Source organism: Apostichopus japonicus, chromosome 22 (genome assembly GCF_037975245.1).
Source record: "Apostichopus japonicus isolate 1M-3 chromosome 22, ASM3797524v1, whole genome shotgun sequence".
Classification (NCBI taxonomy): Eukaryota; Metazoa; Echinodermata; class Holothuroidea; order Aspidochirotida; family Stichopodidae; genus Apostichopus; species Apostichopus japonicus.
Window position 1 is genome coordinate 2,358,264 of NC_092582.1, and position 19,078 is coordinate 2,377,341.

The window sequence follows — 19,078 nt, forward strand, 5'->3', positions numbered from 1 at the left end:
GTGAAAATATCAGAGTGAATGACCGTAGAATTAGCCTTCCGTTTTCCTAAGGGACGCCAAATTGGCCACCTATACTCCTTAATCTTGAAATTAGCAAAATTTTCTTACCATGCGCAATGTAAGTTAGCGCTATGTAAATGTATATAAACATACACACACAAACACACGCAGATATGTATATATATATATATATATATATATATAGTTTAGTTTATATAGTTTAGCACTATAATGTGTACGGAATATGAATTTGCGTTCAGGCTTGCTTTATTTTTCAATTTTCGAAATGACAACCGTCAAGGGAAAACTCGGAAATTGGCCACCTATACTCCTTAATCTTGAAATTAGGAAAATATTCTTACCATGTGCAGTGTTAGTTAGGGCTATGGAAATGTATATAAACACACACACACGCAGATATATATATATATATATATATATATATATATATATATATATATATATATATATATAGTTTAGTTTATATAGTTTAGCACTATAATGTGTACGGAATATGAATTTGCGTTCAGGCTTAGCTTTATTTTTCAATTTTCGAAATGACAACCGTCAAGGGAAAACTCGGAGATCTGACCTTAGTATTTTGCAGAAGATTTCTGGTTCGTATTGCAACATGGCATTCTGTATATATACCGGAGTACGGGCTCAGAAACTACTTCGCCCTGAAAAGATATTTTCAATTCTTGGCTTTCTTTAATTAGAATCCCAATGGTAATCCAGCGTGTCGTGCTACGATCGTTCTATCTCGATCATAAGTGTACGCAAGGGGATAATAAGGAAGTTTCATATCAGTCTATAGGATTCTACGGTATTAAGAACAGACGATGCCGAATTAATTGTTATCTGAGAGAGAATGCAGGGCATTGTCGATATTATCAAGACAAAAGTTAAATAAAAGACTAATGAATATACAACGATAATTTGCTGAAATTTGAAATGATCAACAAGAAAAACTTGTAGCATTATTTATTATCAACATAAAATGTTTGAAAATTATGAACAAATTTTTAAATGGGCACAAAGGAGAATTATGTATTCGCTATATAAACCATTCCATTCTTCTGTAGCATGCGACGTGTGTGTATGTGTGATTTTATATATATACTTTTATATGCCACTGGCAATTATGAGTCTTCAGGTCAACAGGATTTACTACGCAATATGTATAGATGGAAATTTCTATCCTGTAATCGATATTAACTTCGAATGAAAGTCAGGTGTGTCTGTACAACCAATTCACACAGATATAATCCCAACAAATGCATCAAAGTGGATTCGTTGAGATTACACATATCCTCAATTCTAAGCACCACCCACTTTTACTGTGATACAAAACTAAGATTTACAGTAGATACTGTGTGTATCGCGTGGTCTATATATGTAACCACAATGAATGCTATTAAACATCCTAATTTGTATCAACTAATTTCGTACTTAAAAATATATCATTTTTAAAAATCTAGTTACAATGCATAACAAGTGATTACATTGTAATATAATTTACGTCTATAATTAGTTACTTATGTCGATATTTTACCTAGATATCAAAATTTCATTTACTTTAAACCTATCACTAAATATGGTAATATATGCAGCAGTTGGGTCATGCTTATTTCAGCCTCAAATGAGCAAGAATTTTACTATGAGATTTTTATCATGCAAATATTGTTACGGAAAATGGATTTATACAATGAAAATAGGAGTTGACTTATTAATATGGTTAATATTTAATAGAGACAGCATATGGTTCGTGTAACAACAGGATTAAGCAAAACGTGATAACGAGCGTGACAAGAGGGTTTACGTGACATCAGTTCTGAATCGATTTTAATATTAAGTTGTAAAACCCCATCTTTGCAAAATTATCATCACAAATGTTTACTTTGTTGTCATTTTTATCCGCACACACCAAAAAAATATATAAAAAAATAAAATAAAATAAAATAAATAATCTTTCTTTTACTGCAAAATAATCTGTAAATTTACTATGTGGTGTAACGAATTTCACGTGCGTGGTATATTTGATTTTCAATCCTAACATTCTACGTTTTATTACGTTTAACAAAGGAGCAGTCTACGCTTTTTCTTAAAGTTGATCAGTATTGACACACACCTAAGCGTGTTGACATTAGTTGACTTGGTAAAAGGTATCAAAAGTAGATATCTAAATGCCCTTACCAATCAAAATATTCCAATGCTTAAAAGGAGTGCTTAATGTATAAAACAACCCAATATTTTAGCGAGGAACTAAAGCATTGGTTGTGACAGTGGCGGCAATAAAATACTTGTTCAAATGTAAACAATGACTGGTGACATTTTGTTGACCACCAAGTTCATTAAGGAGCTATACTGATGTGCTTTTATTCCATTTGTGTGCAAATTTATAAAAACCTATTGAAGATAAATCATGAAAAAACTGTAATTGTTCTAAAAATGAAGACATTCTTATTCCAGAGTTTTCAACTACTGAGTCTTAATTATCGATTAATCAATAAATTAATTCATTTCCTAACTTTTTGTCGGCCAAACACTTTACATGTCATTTAGTTATTAGATATAAACAAAAGAGATATATTATGAATAAAAGGGACCCGGTCAGATAACGTTACACCCCATGAGAAGCATATTAACGTATGATATTAATATTACAAAGAAACTATTGTTTGTGTTAAATTTATATCAAAATGAATTGATATATACAAGTTAATATCTATAAAAAAAAGATGATAAAAGGATATTGTGTTATCAATTAACATTAATAACTATACCATAAGTGACTCTAAATAATTGGATATCAACATAATCGCAGACTGCAATTTGGGTTAAAATCTTACTAGGGAAGGGGTCACATGACGTCACATTACATGATCGAGATTTAAGAAAGTATGGCATAAATACAACGGGGAAGCTATTCGCTATTATATCTAACAAACAATAAAAACATCGTTGCATGGATAACCATAAATAAAATATATCAAACGTAAAATGGAAACAATCCAATTCTGACAAAAACACCCAGACGGCACTTTTGGTAAAATCATCATACCAAGAGTCGAAACACTTAATTACCTAAACACAACTGAAAATAAATGATTACCTTTCTCAAACTCAAAAAAAATATATATTCATAACGTTTGTCAAAAAGCCTTGTCTCTATTTTATTTGCATGAAATTAAATGCAAACATATCATTGTGAGCATAAGAAGTATATACACTCGACAAATTTCCACAAAAGTTAAACCAATTTTTTGTTTAAAGTATATTTCTTTTCTTGACGGGTACTTCAAAGATTACTGTCGTGAAGAGAACCCGATTTCTTCTACCCAAACCTCGATAAATGTTTCACTTCAGTTTCGCCTAGCTGCCCAGGGACGACCAAATAAATCATACTGTCACTTCCCTTGTATTGTAATTAATATTTGACTAACGGAGTAAGATTATCCTTGCCTTTTTGCGCAGCACATGAAGCGTAAACCTTTATATATTCCGCCGCCGTCTTAAAAAAAAATTGTATGCAATAAACTTTTGATTGCATATCGCAAAAAGTAGCTGATTTAAAGTAGTACCATTTTCTACAAATAAAAAAATAGAATACAAAAAAAAAAAACACTCGTCTCGAAAAAAGTGTTTTTATGATATTTCATTTTTTAAGTCTTTTCGAAATGATGATGCCGATGCTAATCCAAGTTTTAAAGGACATCTGGCTTAGAAGTATGGTAAGAATTAAGTTAAAACTGCAAAATACGGAATACAGAATATTGTGATAACACTATTTAATGTATATTTATAACGAGTGACACGTTATATACAATGTCATTCTTTGAAGTCTGGACTGTTCTAATAAATGAAACATGGATGGCTTGTTGACCAAACTCATTGATGTAGTGTTCTCAGAGATAGGCTCACTGTTTGGAATATGTTTGGTATGAAAAGGAATGGAAAACTTTGGTATATGCATCATCACATACTGACGAATGTTCCATCTGAAAAAAAACAAAGTCTTCTGTTGATATGTTTAACATTATCTCGACTAAGCGTTAAGACCATAGACATGTGACCTGATTCGGACGATGAGCTCAGTTTCTAGAAGAACCCTTCTGTAATTGTCATGAAGGTTACCTTTGATAATAACGAACCTAAGGCAGTCGAGATTGTGATTAGAAAGATTAAAATGTTCGACGACTGGAATTCCCGTTTTGTTGAGGCGAATGTGACTTTTGTGCTTGTTGAACCGTTCTCTAAACGGCTTTGAAGTCTGACCTACGTATTGTATATTAGGGCACAGGGAACACATGAGCACATAAACAACATGGGAACTATCACAGTTGTAAGGACCTGGTCTTAGACAATGACCTGAGGGAGAAAGTGTGATAGTTTGGTCTGTGACCATGTGTTTACAAGTCTTGCAACGTGTCTTACCACACTTAATATTACCCGAAGTAGTCACATGGGATGATAATCTTCTCTTGACTAGACGATCCCGCAAAGTAATCGGTTTTGTCCTGAAGGTAACAGGTGGGTGCATGAAAACTCCACGTACATTTTCGTCAAGGCGAGGTAAGCGACTTGCTTCCTTAACTGATGTGAGGGATGGATCCATTTGCCCAATGTGAGTAAGGGCTAGAGGAATATGGTGGGAACCAGGCTTAGATGTGTACTGCAGATTACGGTCTCTTTGGATTTTTAGAAAGTTAGCAAGAATTTTGCAAGGAATGAACTTATTAGGATGATAACCACAGTCCAGGGAATGGACTCTTAGAGTTAAAGACTGCTTCAGGAAACAAATAGCAAACAAACAGATAATCATGTGACGTAAGCATCGGCTACAAACTATTGACTCTTTGATATGATGAGAGTGATGGTTTTTACAATACAAATAGGTGTGGTTATCGGTATGATGATCGTACAATGAGGTCAGGGTTCTACCCCAATCGACAGACGCAAATGTTTCGAAGAAGGAAATCATTGAATTCGATTTTTCAAAGGTGAATATAACAGGACAGAAATTGTTGGGTTTCATTACAAGCATATCATAAGCTAACAACCCATACACCCATACCATAAACTTGTCATCAATGTAACGTAGATGAACGCAATTGTTCAGAACTTTCTCCTCAAGACTAGTTCTAAAATTGTTCAGGTATAAAGGTGTTATCATGGTTCCCATAATATTCCCAATGCTCTTGATGTATAGGTTTAGGTTATTCTGGTTTAATTCAACAATAATTAGAAGAGAACTCTTGCTAACATACCTAAGAATGTGTCCTTTTTGCAGACATTTCTTGCACGTTAATACTCCATCCTTATGTGGGGCATTATTGCACAACGATAACCTTTGATGTGTTACCAAGGGAGGTTCGATTAAACGCAAGTTTTGGAGGTTCGACAACTGCAAGAGAAAATAAGTACAGGTGTCTTGGAAGAAGTTGTAAATTTCCTTTATGATGGGTTGTTGGTTTTCGTCAGGAGATAAAGATGTTCGTTTTGTGAGTGTTCCATTGTCGGAAACGGGTGGGTGTCCTGGTGGAATTTTTATGGGAAAGGAGGTTTGAGCTGTAGGCGGTGTTAGCGATTTTACTACATGCATTTGTGGCTGCGTATCAAAAAGGCCTCGTGTAGGGTTGCTGGATGTTAAGTTGCTAACTGTCTTCAGTAGGTCTCGTGGAAATGGGGCAATGATATCTTTTAGGTAAACGTTGGGATCCGCTGTCAAATGCCTCTTGAAAGTGACGTCTTCTAGAGGGCGAAGCGTCTCGTCTGCGACAATATAATTCAAAGTGTCTTGTACAACGCTGGCGCTGCATTTGTCTCCCTGTTTGATGAGGATGCTTCGGTCAGTTTTAAGATATAGAAGGAAGTTATTCTGGGTATCAATGAGACTTTGGTGTATTATACAATACTTTCGGTTTTTAATGAAACACAGACAGCTGTCTAGATGTCTTTTTATAATAGATCCGTTCTGGCTGCGGCCTTCAGGATGTCCCAAAAGTTCTGACCATGGTGTGTTGGTAGCATGGCAGTCAGCAGGTGCATCCATAGTAAGATATGTTAGATGGATACGGCGAAAGAGACAGGTGATATCCTGGTAAAATCCGACATATATTAGTTTGCAGTTAAGAAACAAGGACAGCCCCTTATTTAGAACACTATGCTCTATTTCCGTCGGTTGGCGCGATAACATGTTGATAGTAGGCCCAATGGAGGTACAATCCCTCAGCTGTAGTAATCTTATTGATGAGTTGTAGTCACGTGGAGAGTTGTTCCCTAGTCCAAATTTCCATGTAAAACGTGGGTAAAGCTCCTTCAGAATGGAATTTTCAGTTGCTAAGATTGTTAGTTTCTTGTCCGTGCTGAGGAAGCACGTATGTCGATACAGTTCGTTGGAGTTTGTTAGACATTTCTTCACTTTTGACCTCTCCGATGGTTTTGGAATCAAAGAGTCGATGTTCCGTTGAGGGAAGGTTTGTGTTAACGTTGTTTGTCTATCACGGGTGTATTTTAATGCCCAATCAAGAAACTGATCGACCGTGACTTGAGAGATATTATCGAGGTTTGTTCCAAAAGATAAAAAACAACGGGAGTCGTTAGGATGCAATCTTCTCGTAATTAGCTCGCGTTGTTTGGATTTCGATAGGAAGTAAATATCCGACAGTGCTTGGGCTACAATTCGTAAAAATCCATTTTTTATTTGGAGAAAAGCGGTATTTAATTTAGGATAGAAAATCATGGTAATTTGGTTCCACAGTTGGGAGTCAGAAATATACGACAGAATGTTTAACACACAGCGAAACGCAATAACTTAGTTGCCTTATATCAGATATATAAAACAATCCAACAATGTTGCTTTTTGTGCTAAAATATATTTGCCCGGCAGATATGTCAATAACGTTTTGTAGACTATTAATGTACTGATACTATCATGTTTTTGAATATAGTAGCATACACATCATCTTCATAGCAACCAGCACACAAAAGCTTCTCTATATTGATTATGTTCAAAGGTTGCCTCGAAACGTTCAATCAATAACGAACAAATAACTTCCTAGCTTAATTAATGTGTCATGAATTTTTACGTGTAAATCTACTGGTGTTTTTTATATCTATATATATGTTATATATGATGATGATGATGATGATGATGATGATATATATATATATATGTGTGTGTATATATATATATATATATATATATATATATATATATATATATATATATATATATATATATATATATATATATATATATATATATATATGCTTGTGTTATATTGCTTGTACGTGAAATACAAAATACTATAAAATACAAAAATAATGTACTGGAGAGTAGATTAGCGAATGATGAGGGCTTCCATTATATGGTGGCTTATCAGATAGAATCAGCGGTGTACGAGAAGATGAGCATAAAACATTAATAACTCAATATGTAAACTGTTTCGAAACGCAGGCATCACTTCAATTTAACTTCAGTTCAATTTACATAACTTACTGACAAAAATAGTTATAACAAAGAAGTACATAATATTACATAATATAAAATATATTACATATTATGATGGACACAGAAACAACACTGTTCATCAAAGGTAGTGACGGTGAAAACTAAAGGAAACAACGTTTAATTGCTTTTTTCTTGTGTTTACGCGTCTGCAGCGATTACGTCACAAACTTTCCCAGAAGTCAATTGCCTTGTTGATTAGATGTCTGAATTCACATGCATAAAACTCAGATAGCCAAATCGGCAGTCACTATTGTGGGTGTAGGAAATGTCTGATATCATCATTTAATGCCAAGTAGTTTTATTCTCACTCCTTCCACACCCCTCCCCATCCCTACCCCTCCCACCCCCTTCCCCTCCCACCCCTACCTCTCCCCACCCCTCCTTCGCTTCAAACAATGTGATGTAATGATTATCATGATTTGCTGGATGTAGCCTAATTTACGTAAGTATAGCTGAATCTTTCATTCACTGTATTGAAGAAAATAATTCAATTAACTATATTAATTAGCTTTAGCCGTCTTGTACTTCTGATGTTATAAGATTTTCTCTATCATTTACGGAACTGCTAGAAACATTGCATTTGTACGCTTTTTCCATAATACCATTCCCATCAATTTCCGCGTCAGTTGGCATAGCAACGATGCGCCTGACTACAACTGGCTTGGCAGTTCCATAGGGCAATAAGCAATAAACAGAATGAACCAAAAACACAGTAACATAATATAACTTTGCTCCGAGTTGCACAAGACATATCTATTCGAGACTTCTTCATGACATTGTTTACTATACTGATATACAGATCGTCTTGAAATCAACTAACATATGAAACATTCGATAAAGGGTTCCCTTAGAAACGGTTACTCATTAATGAACGCGAAAATTTAACATCCGATACGTGGCTCGTCCTTGGATGCATATGGTGCGTTTCATTGATATTATTATCTTTTTCATTATTTCCTTCTTCTAATACAATATCTATTTATCTATCTATATATATATTATAAGAAAAGCGCAGAGACGTAAGATATGACTCAAAGGGGGAACAAATAAGGTGTATTGATTTTTATATAAATATATATATATATATATATATATATATATATATTATATGTATTTTACTATTGGAAATTTATGCTAAGATTCAGGGGGGGATAGAAAATACAGAAGCATCAACTGAACATAAAACACATTAACAAATTAACTTTAATTCAACTGGATAATTTCGATTCACGATTCAATATATCGATATGTGCTTTAACAGTATGGATACTACCACATACATGCACTGCAAAACTTATAATTTTATTTGTACATTTATTTATTAAATAAAGTAAAAGTAAAAATGTTGTAAAGGAGACGAATCTACAAACATTATTTCTTCGAACTGATTACATTCTTGGTCCATTAAATTGCAAGTGGGGGGGGGGGCAGGGTGAGGTGGGGAGCTAGGTACAACTACATCGCCGGCCCTCTGTCTGGAGTCCTCATTTTGTCGTGTTATATTATGACAATATAAATGTTGTTTTCTTTATCCCATGTTTCGTCTGGTCCATTATTGGCTACAGTCCCCTGCTTCGTACCGCCCGCCCGCGAATATTTTTTTCTCAAACTGAACTGACACTGAAATGATTTCCTCGATTCTGATTGGCTCTCAGCGAGCCAATAGGTTTCCGTACGTATAGGTTATAAGGCTATATACAACTAGTTAACAAGTCAAAGGACACAGACATATCGCCAAATGCCTTTTTTGTGTACACTCATTGGCTGGCACACACTCGCTCGCCGTCTTCATGTCACTGCATATTCGACAAGGGCCTATCATGATTCATTGACTGAATACATTTTGAATTTATGATTATAAAACTAAAAGTATCGCAACTCCAACACCTCGTACATGTACATCGGCTACATGTATACAATTAAAAATGCACTGTGTTTTATTGTGTTGTATAATATACACAGTACAATATGCTACATTACATGTGTTGTGTAGAGCGGAGTCAAGTGAGTAAACAAACGATCGAGGACTGCCTATAATGGGCGCAGTGGTTGGGAATAGTTGCTTCATTGTGTTAAGAACACTATATACTTTCGTTCATATATATCTACCAAAAGTTTTTGAAAGTTGCTAATGTGAATATCTTGATTATGTTCGTGTTGATCATACTGATATCGACAGTGTATGGAGGGATCCATGTTGAATACTAACGTATATCATGTGCTCGCTGATAGCCAATCAGAATCGAGGAAATAATTTCAGTGTCAGTTCAGTTTGGGGAAAAATATCCGCCGCCCACCCACCCTAGTCAGGCCTGGTTATCCTCTTGAAGAACAACTCTTTACAAATACTGTAATATATATATATATATATATTTATTTATAACTCTCTATATATATATATATATATATGTATATATATTTGTATATATATATATATATGTAATGCACAGTGAATCCTTTTCTCGAAGGCTATGGGTTGTGCGAGACTTCAGTCTGATGTTCTAGGTTATTAGGCTTCTATGATATATGGATGTTGTATTTTTGCCTAGCTCATGTACTGACAGCTCGACTGAATTAACTATCAATTAAAATGATTTGCAATTCACCGTCATACAATGTAGAAGGAAAAGAACCCTTTAATGAAATCAGTAAAATGAAATATAAATCTGGTATAACAAATGTCAATTCCATGTCCCGGGTCGTGCAAACCTGCAATTGAATAACGTCTCTAAGAAATATTGCAGATGTTACTACTACGGTAGCCAAGAAAGCACATCACCCCCTTAGGGCTGGGCTCGTGTAAGCTGAGAAAACAGGTGACTTCATTCTGCTCACAGCTCATCAACTTCTAGCCCAGAAATTTTAATCTATTAAAAACTGGTAATATATTGAAACCGTGCCTTTCGTGACCAAAGATTTCTCATCACTCGGAAGCCTAATTTGCAATTCTGTTATTTATGATGGACATGTTTCCGCGAAAAGTCGTAGCACTATATTTACAGTTATATTATGAAGAAACCTATACATTCGTCTTTATTGTAGGCCATAATCCGCGAAACCAATGATTCATTTCCTTGTAAAATTTCACGGTATTTAGAAATTTAGCTTCCCTTACTCTATACCTTGGCTTTTGTACTCTCTATAGGATGATGAGCTAAATATTACAATGTTTAGGGCCACATCATTAAAATTAAGCACAGCATAATTCAATTTGATCTCAACAAGGAATATAACTGTACGTGATTTTGTTATAAATTACATGTTCAGAAACCGTTTAGCTGCTTTCGTTTAGACATGACTTATTTAAATTGCAAATATTTCGGTATCGAAGAGATGTCTTCGAAACTGATGACGCAATATATGACGACATTAGTCATTTGTCTCTACATCAGCTCGATAATATAGTTCAAATTTCCATTGGTCATCTAAGTCGAGTACTTTTAGTCCATATTACGTTCATTGTTTTGTCTAGCCAAAATTCATTTCCAATAACTGATAAGTAAGCACAAACGTCCGCCTACTTTCATATATGCAAATTAGGATAGACCTCAGAGAGTTAGATGTGAGCTTGTTACAGGCCCAGATCGCGGCAACAAATTTCTCGAGGTATGGGAAGAACTCCTGTGGCATTAATGCAAACAAACTTTCATAGAAATTGGCCTCGAGCGTATGTTATTTTGCATGGCAAGAGGAGCAACCCTTGAAAAACGCAAAAATATAGTTGTAAGTGTCGTGTATTAAGCGCGATGCACAAACAAAGGTAACCTAGCTCCATCCGGGACGCAGGCAAAGAGAACCTCCATCCGGGACACAAGCAAATCACATGTTACGCTTATTAATTTTAACACTCTTGTTTATAACATATGAAAATCCTCAACCATTCTCTAAATTTAAATAAAAATGGTAAAATTTAGAAATTATCAAAACAAGTGTATACAACTTTTGAAAGCAAAGAGGTTTCACACCCGGTTGGTGTTGAATTTAGAAGGTTACAGTCACCGGGTTACTCAATTAACATTTTACTGACCTTCAGCGGTCTCAGGTGATTCTCCATTTGGGAATATTTTACAGTCAAATGCATCAGACCATAATAAAATATACGGAGTGGCTGTTCATGTAATAATTTCCTTTCAAATTTGGAATTATTTTTAAGGGCTTTTTTTATACGAAATGGAACGATAGCAAATGTTTATCCCCTTAATTTTAACAAACGCCACAGCCAGACGAAACAGGGCCACTGATATAACTGCATGCTCTCAGTGAAATAAATTGCTTTTCTATAAACAAGAACATACCAAAATAGTCGCAATATTATAAAAGTCTGTGTTTCCAAGAGTAAGCTGATCACAATATTATGGACACATCTACCTAAGAAAATAGTTTCAATTCATCGTCTTGGGGTCTTTAATGCTTTGATAATCTTACTTTTGTTTCAATCTTTCTAAAAAGCACTGATGTTCTCAATAATTGAGAGTAGAGATAGTACTCAAACTTAAATCCCAACTTCCTGGTTTTACCAAATTTGTTGCACCAGAATTATCCAGATCCAATCCTGCTACCTATAACTTATCTCAAAGTATTCGCGATGGAATAATGAACACAGCCAAACTTTACTTATACACTTAATATTAAGTTCATCATTTATTTATTTTCGATTTATACGACCTTGTCAAAACACCTATATCTTTTCGCTGTGTTTTATATCGCTAATTATGATTTTATGAGCATATCAATCACATTTTAATTTTAAATTTTATAGATCCGTGAAAAGTTAGTCTCAATATCGAAAATTGAATACTGATTATTCAACAGATGCATGCATCGATAAAAACAATAGAAAGCCAAGATGCAGATTTCTTTCCCCTATGCCATCGTTTGAAGCAGCCAAAGGTTCTTTACCACACAATATATGCAACATCTTTAGAATAGAAAAACAAGACACTGAAAGACTAACATTTGAGGCCCCAATTTGTTGATGGAAACCATCAATTTTTGTTATATGTAACAGACGGATAGATTAATTTGACTGACATTTCTTTATGAAGTAATAACCACGTATGGTATATATCATGCTCTCGTCGTGTAATGTCATTTCCTTCTGACATCAATGGTTAAACGTTTTCATCAAAAGCCACCTGATTGCGTAGTTGCCTAACACAGTTTTATGTACTGGTTTTAATAACCTATGCATGCATGTTAGACATTTTCCTTTGGAAATGGGAGCTTCATATTGGTTACATTTTATGTGCTTATACGTTTCTTCAACAGTCGTGGAAAGGCTCGGGACTATCAAGTGTCTTGTATAACGATCATAAGGTTTTTATTTAAGACTAATGATACTCAATTGATGTAATATTAATCCATTCTACCCCCTCCCGTTACAATGCGGAATGTAATTCAAATGCTGGTTCAGCGTGCAGGTTTTGCCCCCCCCCCCCCAAACCATACCATATTTTGTTCGGCATCGTGTAGTTTACATCATTATGAGCGGTCTGCATGTGTTTTACCAGTTTGATCAGCTATGGCTATGGCGTACAAGAAAAGACAATTGCGCCTTTTCGAGTTAATGTGGCTGATTGTTTTGCATAAATACATTCACACCACAGATCCACGGGCGGAGGAAGAGGACTAAATCTGGATAGGGCAGAAAAGTCGTGGATCAGTAGGGCATGTGACGTTGAACCGAAAGTTAAAAGTGCCCTTTTTGAACGAAAAAGTTCACTTCGCAAATAACGCTTTCTCTGATTTAATTAAAAAACAAACATAACAAAAATAGCACCTCTAGTTTATATAAAGGGACACCAGCATTTTAAAATTTGAAGCCATTTCCAAGGGGAGGGGGGGGGGGGGTAGCATGTGTCACTTATCCGTCTGGATTCCGCCGTCCCTGCACAGACCCGAAAGTCGAGTGCTGACCAGCTCAACATTTTTGTCATCATCAATCCATTGCACTCAGGTTACCTAGTAATATCGATTGTTTCTTTTGAAATATTATGTCATAATTCAGGGGAAAAAGAGTTAAAAGATTGTGACTCGATGAAGCAGTTTACTTCGTTTCATGTCAATTATGAATATTTTATGAGAACAAATATTTATACAACTTTGAAAGAGTGATGAAGACTTTCGATTCAGAAGACTCGTCAGAACAAAGTACCAAAATAAAGGTTATAAATAAATTTAAATAATTCATGAAAGAATAAACAAATGGAGCCGAAGACTGAATTAGACGATGATATTGAATGGTTTCTAGAGCAACACATAGATTCATCATGTAAACAATCGGTTTAAGCTTTCTTAATGGAGGAATTCGCATAAATTATTTGAATATGATGATAGTGAGGATTATGATGATGCATTATATTGATCTAGTTGAATGTCATTGCTTTAGTCTAAGACTATGTAACTAAAGATAATGCATTAGTTTGTTCTGATCCTTGTCTTGGTTAATTAATTACATTACCAGAAGGAACACTGCTCACATTAATTTTTCAATTTTGAAACGGAACGTCTTAATAGATAAATAGCATTTCCATTGACCCTGCGAACTTTCAAACCCAAAAATTGTAAATCAAAAATGTCAAAACCACGGGAACTACTTATAAATAATAGCAAAGAGATTAAATATTATTATCTTTTAGGAGCGCGACTAGCGACTAATGTTGAGAAAAAAATCAAAATCACTGACAAATGTTGCAAAAGAAAAGAAATATGTTGAACTTGCTTTTCGCCAAAGAAGATGGTATACAAGCTACTTAACAGAATATATTCAAGGTCTTAATGAAGTGTTTCTATAGCCGCGTGGTGGTTATTGGTGCCATGTGTTTACATTCCTGTAATTTTATAAATCATCTTGGCCCTTCTAATTAACTTCATTATCACAGGATGTGTAGGGCAGACAAAAAATATTCATTATTTAATAGGAGTGCACTTAGTGGTTTGAGACACCTGTTTATTCTTCCATATTCAAGAATAACCATAATAATATCGCTGAACCTATAAGTATAAATTTAACAAAGGTAAACTTTGAAGAAAATCGACATATGGATAGCGATAACATGTCGTAACGGTGTAAATGTCGTAAGGAGGTTAGAGGTGGAGAGAATTAGTACCTAACACGCAAGAGGTCGAGGTTAAGGTAGATTCGAAATTTAATTGATATATTTCATTAAAGCAACTATAAAAGGAAGTAAAAGTAAGCTACCGTTGATGCAATGAAAATTCAAGGTCTTAATTATTTTATGTAACTATTGAATTATTTTTTAACCTTAAAATAATCTCATCCCAAAATTGTAAATAATACGAAGGAAAAAAAAAAAATGATATAAAACCGCCGAAACATGTTACAAATGTTTGACACTTTGTAGAAAGCGTAGGTTTCGTATCTCAATGTGGTGTAAAATATTTAGGCTCTTGAAGCTTACATGTCTGTTAAAAATCCAAATTTCAACATATTTGATAATCTCTTAAAATTAAGGATATATATATATATATATATATATATATATATATATCCATATTTATATATATATATATATATATATATCCATTCGATAAACGGATTCATATTATATCCAATTGATATCAACAAAATGTACGGTTTTCTCTGATATATTATCAACCGATACTATACAAGTTTGAAGTGTTCATTGATTTCCTAGACTAGTATATCTGTATCATGTGAAAGTTGTAACGTAAGAAAGCTTCCATAGAAATATGAAACCAAATTTCAGTGCATGCTTTGACAGCATGTAAACCAGTTTACTAGGGCGTAAGAATCAGAGCACGAGGAGTATGTATACTGACTTCTCTCCCTCGCACAATAATTCCCCTCCCCCCCCGCCCCTAAACTTGCAAAAAAAGGAAATAATTCAAAGAAAATCAACTCAACCCCCATTCTGACGAGAAAATACGATATATAGAAAACAACATGTTGGAACATGTTGCAAACAATTTTTGGTGACTTCCCGCCCCCCCCCCCCACTCCCGTACCCAAACTTCTCAGACTCCTGTAATGCTATCAGGTTAATTTCAATTGTTTTCGGTCCTTGTACATTATTTTAATACGAAAAGTAGCAAGCAAGGGAGTAACTTTGGTAAGAATTCATTCTGTGTAAAGATAGGTCACTAATCCTGTACATATAATACCTCCGTACTGATGAAACGAAAAGTAGTTTTGTGTGACAAAAAGGAATAATTTTAAACAAACTTTAAAAAAAAACGATAAATTGTCAACTACTGAAGATGTGTTCCATCTTCTGGATGCGGTATTCTGGTTTTTATTAACACGTAAATTAGCCTCATCCATCTTGACATGCAACATGTAACCAAATTAATAGACACAAAACCACAGTGTTTTCTTTTAATATCGTAATGTATCATATCTCGCCCGTCTGTTGTGCGATGCCGACGTTTTGTATTTACCTATATCGGAATGGAACATTCCAAACCGCTGCTAACCATTATGTGTTTCGCTCGGTTTTAGTTTTAGATTAAAGCCCATATAGCATACAGGAGGAAACCAACGTAACTTTTTATCCTCTATCGGCCAATGCGCTCGATTCGAAGAACTTTGGGATTGTTTAATATAACTCAGGAGAAAAAGAAGGAATTTCTCTAAACCAGTACACCGAACTAGTTTTCTTGGACGGAAAACAGGAAGGAACATTTACCTTAATTTTTCTTTTGACTGTTGACAACTTTTTTAATATTATAAAATGGCTTTCTACGGTAAGTAATGACGTCGAATTATCGTTCGTAAATTACGTTCAAAATTCAATGTTTTTATTTGTAATTCCATCATTAAATATTACTATATTTTACTTTATTTATGATATATAAATATATTTATTAAATATTTCATATATTATAACTAATCTAATGTTATTCTGAAAGAAACTCTATAATAATGTGAAACTTGTTTGTTGGTGAGTACTAATCGACTTGATCTTATCACATATCTTATCTATCGTATCTGATATCAGTAAACGAAGATTTTATATCTAGGATTTTCTAGGCAAGACGCGATGTGCTTTAAGCTGTATAGTTGGATTTGATATTTTACAAATTCCGTCCGAAACTGAAGTATGATGTTCGTATTACCAGTGCATCAGATATGCGATTAAAATCATTTGTAACGTAAAGATTAAAGTATCTTGTAACTTTGAAGTTATCTTCCGGTGCTTGTAATCTCAAACTTTCTTGAAGTACGGGAAAGTTTCGGTGAGCTGATAAAATGTGTGTGTTTTTTTTTACACTAAATAACAGAAGAATGCTTTCGCAAGGTCTGAAAATTTCAAACTACCACACAATTAATCATAGCATCTTATCGCATATCGTCTGTGTGTATGTTTGTTTAATGATGATTTCACGAAATACTGTTCAATTTACACAGAAGCAAATTACTCCGTTTGGAAATCCCAGTTGTGACCGTTCTTGTAACTAAACCTGTAGTTACGCTGGAGGTTATGAAATAGACCTAGTTTCAAACACCGACACGTCTCGAGGTCCCTTCGTTAACCTTAATACGTCATAAAATATAAAACAAAACAGATTTGATATTTAATGAGTATAAAACTCATAAGTAAAGTTTGACCTCTTATTTTCGCTTTGCATGAGTTTTTTTCTTCTTTTAATGGGCAAATATGACTTTCGAAGAACAAAATAATTTCATAGGTCTGAATGGAGTACAGGAAAGTTTTAAATGATGCAAGCAGTAAAATGATTAGAGGTATTTAATATTGGAAAATTAACCACTTTCTTATTGTCATGTAATTAACAAGATCATATAAAAGCAAGTCTCTCATTTTCTAATGATTATAGATATATTTTGTACGAGTTATTGTAACTAACAAACAATTTCAGTTTAAGTCAGAGGGAATTTAGCTGTAATTCCATATTCAAATTTTTATTGGTTCAGCGATATTTAAAGTAAAAATAGTAATGAATTGTCCATATCTATATCTATATTTTTTGTATACTTTTTAATTGTGGTTTTGTGGAATAAAGCATTTATTCCTTAGTTACATAACACTGTCATCTTATAAAATCTACTTACAGTGGTTTCTTGATCTTCGACTCGAATTTTGACGAACTCGAGAAAATTAAATTTGTAATTGTTTATTCTGCAATCATCTTACCAGTACGCATGATAAATTACACTCATATCATTTGTTTTTATTCCGCTACAAATTACTAAGGGTATTAGCGCTTTACTATACAGAAAATGATTAGCAATATAACATGAGTATATATTCCACACTAACTGAGAAAAGCTTGGCGATCCTTGTGATTTGTGTTCATATGATTGTTTAGCTTTTCCTAATACCCCATGTCACAAACATCAGCTCTTATTACATCCGCTGTTTCTTCGCCCTGTCTTACTATTATCAGGACCATTTAAGATTGTGTGTGTCGTGCATACATGGAGGTTTATTGCAAATAAAACAAGAGTTTGCGGAGAAAATAATTTATCTCAGACATTTCTTTCTTATTCGCTCAAACCAAAGAAAGAAAGATAACGAGAGCTAGAGAGGTGGAGAGAGGTGAAGGCATGAACGGACCTCAATATATGTATGTCGGATTGCGAAGTACTTCCGTCCTAATGGCTTCTCAACTGTTAAGATGTAAACATGAATGTTATGATTGTCGAGGTCAGGTAATTGAGGGGGGGGGAGAGATGTGCACGTTTTATTGTTGATTCATTAACTGAGAGGGATTCAAATATCCAAGTTATTCTTCTATCAACGCTATAGGCTTCGTGTATGTGTAATAGGAATTGTTAAACAACCTCCCTTTGAGCTGTGGGCTATGGTCATCGATTTTTGGCAGTTTTAATACATGTATGTAAACATTACCGCACTCAAGATAAGATTACGAATTAATCAAATGAAGGCTTTCGTCCAAAATGTTGCACCCAAGGAAATGTTGCCTGTATGTAGAAATTATTGATATTTCCGTCCGTTTTCTACAAAATGTATTGCATCAGTCCTTTTTCTATATTACTTGCAATAACCACATTATAAAGCTCTCATTTGGGAGACATATATGCACGTTTTGCCGCATTTAGTGAGGTAAACCTCGGGTAAAAAGCTGAAGAAAAGTACCGTACTACGTATATGTATATAATGACCAAAACAATGCTTTTCCTGAAGATGTGAACACATTCATATAACAAGAATTTCTAGTTCCGTTTATCTGTAAAAAATCACTATTATCCTTACAATTCTTTTCAGTTGCAATTTTTCTTTCCAAACGTTTGAATTGAGGTTTAATCCTCTGTTGTTGTCTCGAATATCGATTTATCCGCATTGAAAATTGTTTATATATATTAATATTTCATGGTTCTATTGAGACGTACCGTTCCCCCAAATACAGATACATGCATATTTTAGTTGCTGCAGCAACCGCACGAATAGTATACTGATTAACTCAATGATAACTCTGTTTTAATAAATTTAGAAAACGACTAGGCTTACTAAGGAATAATTGATATAATTAACCGGGCTTTACGTTGTTTATCACAATCAGTCGCTTCCATGACGATTACCTGATATCGAGGCTGAT

At 34.3% G+C, this 19,078-nt stretch overlaps 2 protein-coding genes across 6 annotated transcripts in view; one reads left to right on the plus strand and one right to left on the minus strand.

Moving 5' to 3' along the window:
- Positions 1–19,078, plus strand: part of LOC139963800 (short transient receptor potential channel 4-like) — a 272,215-nt gene that overhangs the window by 76,521 nt on the left and 176,616 nt on the right. The window contains exon 1 of one of the 5 annotated variants that reach the window (XM_071964968.1): positions 15,990–16,243. The exons of the other annotated variants lie outside the window; for them this stretch is intronic. The gene's annotated coding sequence lies outside the window, so the exon portion shown is untranslated. Of the gene's footprint in view, positions 1–15,989; positions 16,244–19,078 lie in introns of those variants that run through there. 5 annotated transcript variants of the gene reach the window in all.
- Positions 513–7,072, minus strand: LOC139964287 (uncharacterized). The gene is made up of 2 exons (XM_071965772.1): positions 4,438–7,072; positions 513–4,001 (listed from the first exon to the last, which is right to left on the minus strand). Exons 1-2 carry the CDS (start codon positions 6,743–6,745, stop codon positions 3,979–3,981), a joined length of 2,331 nt encoding a protein of 776 aa, XP_071821873.1. The 5' UTR covers positions 6,746–7,072; the 3' UTR covers positions 513–3,978.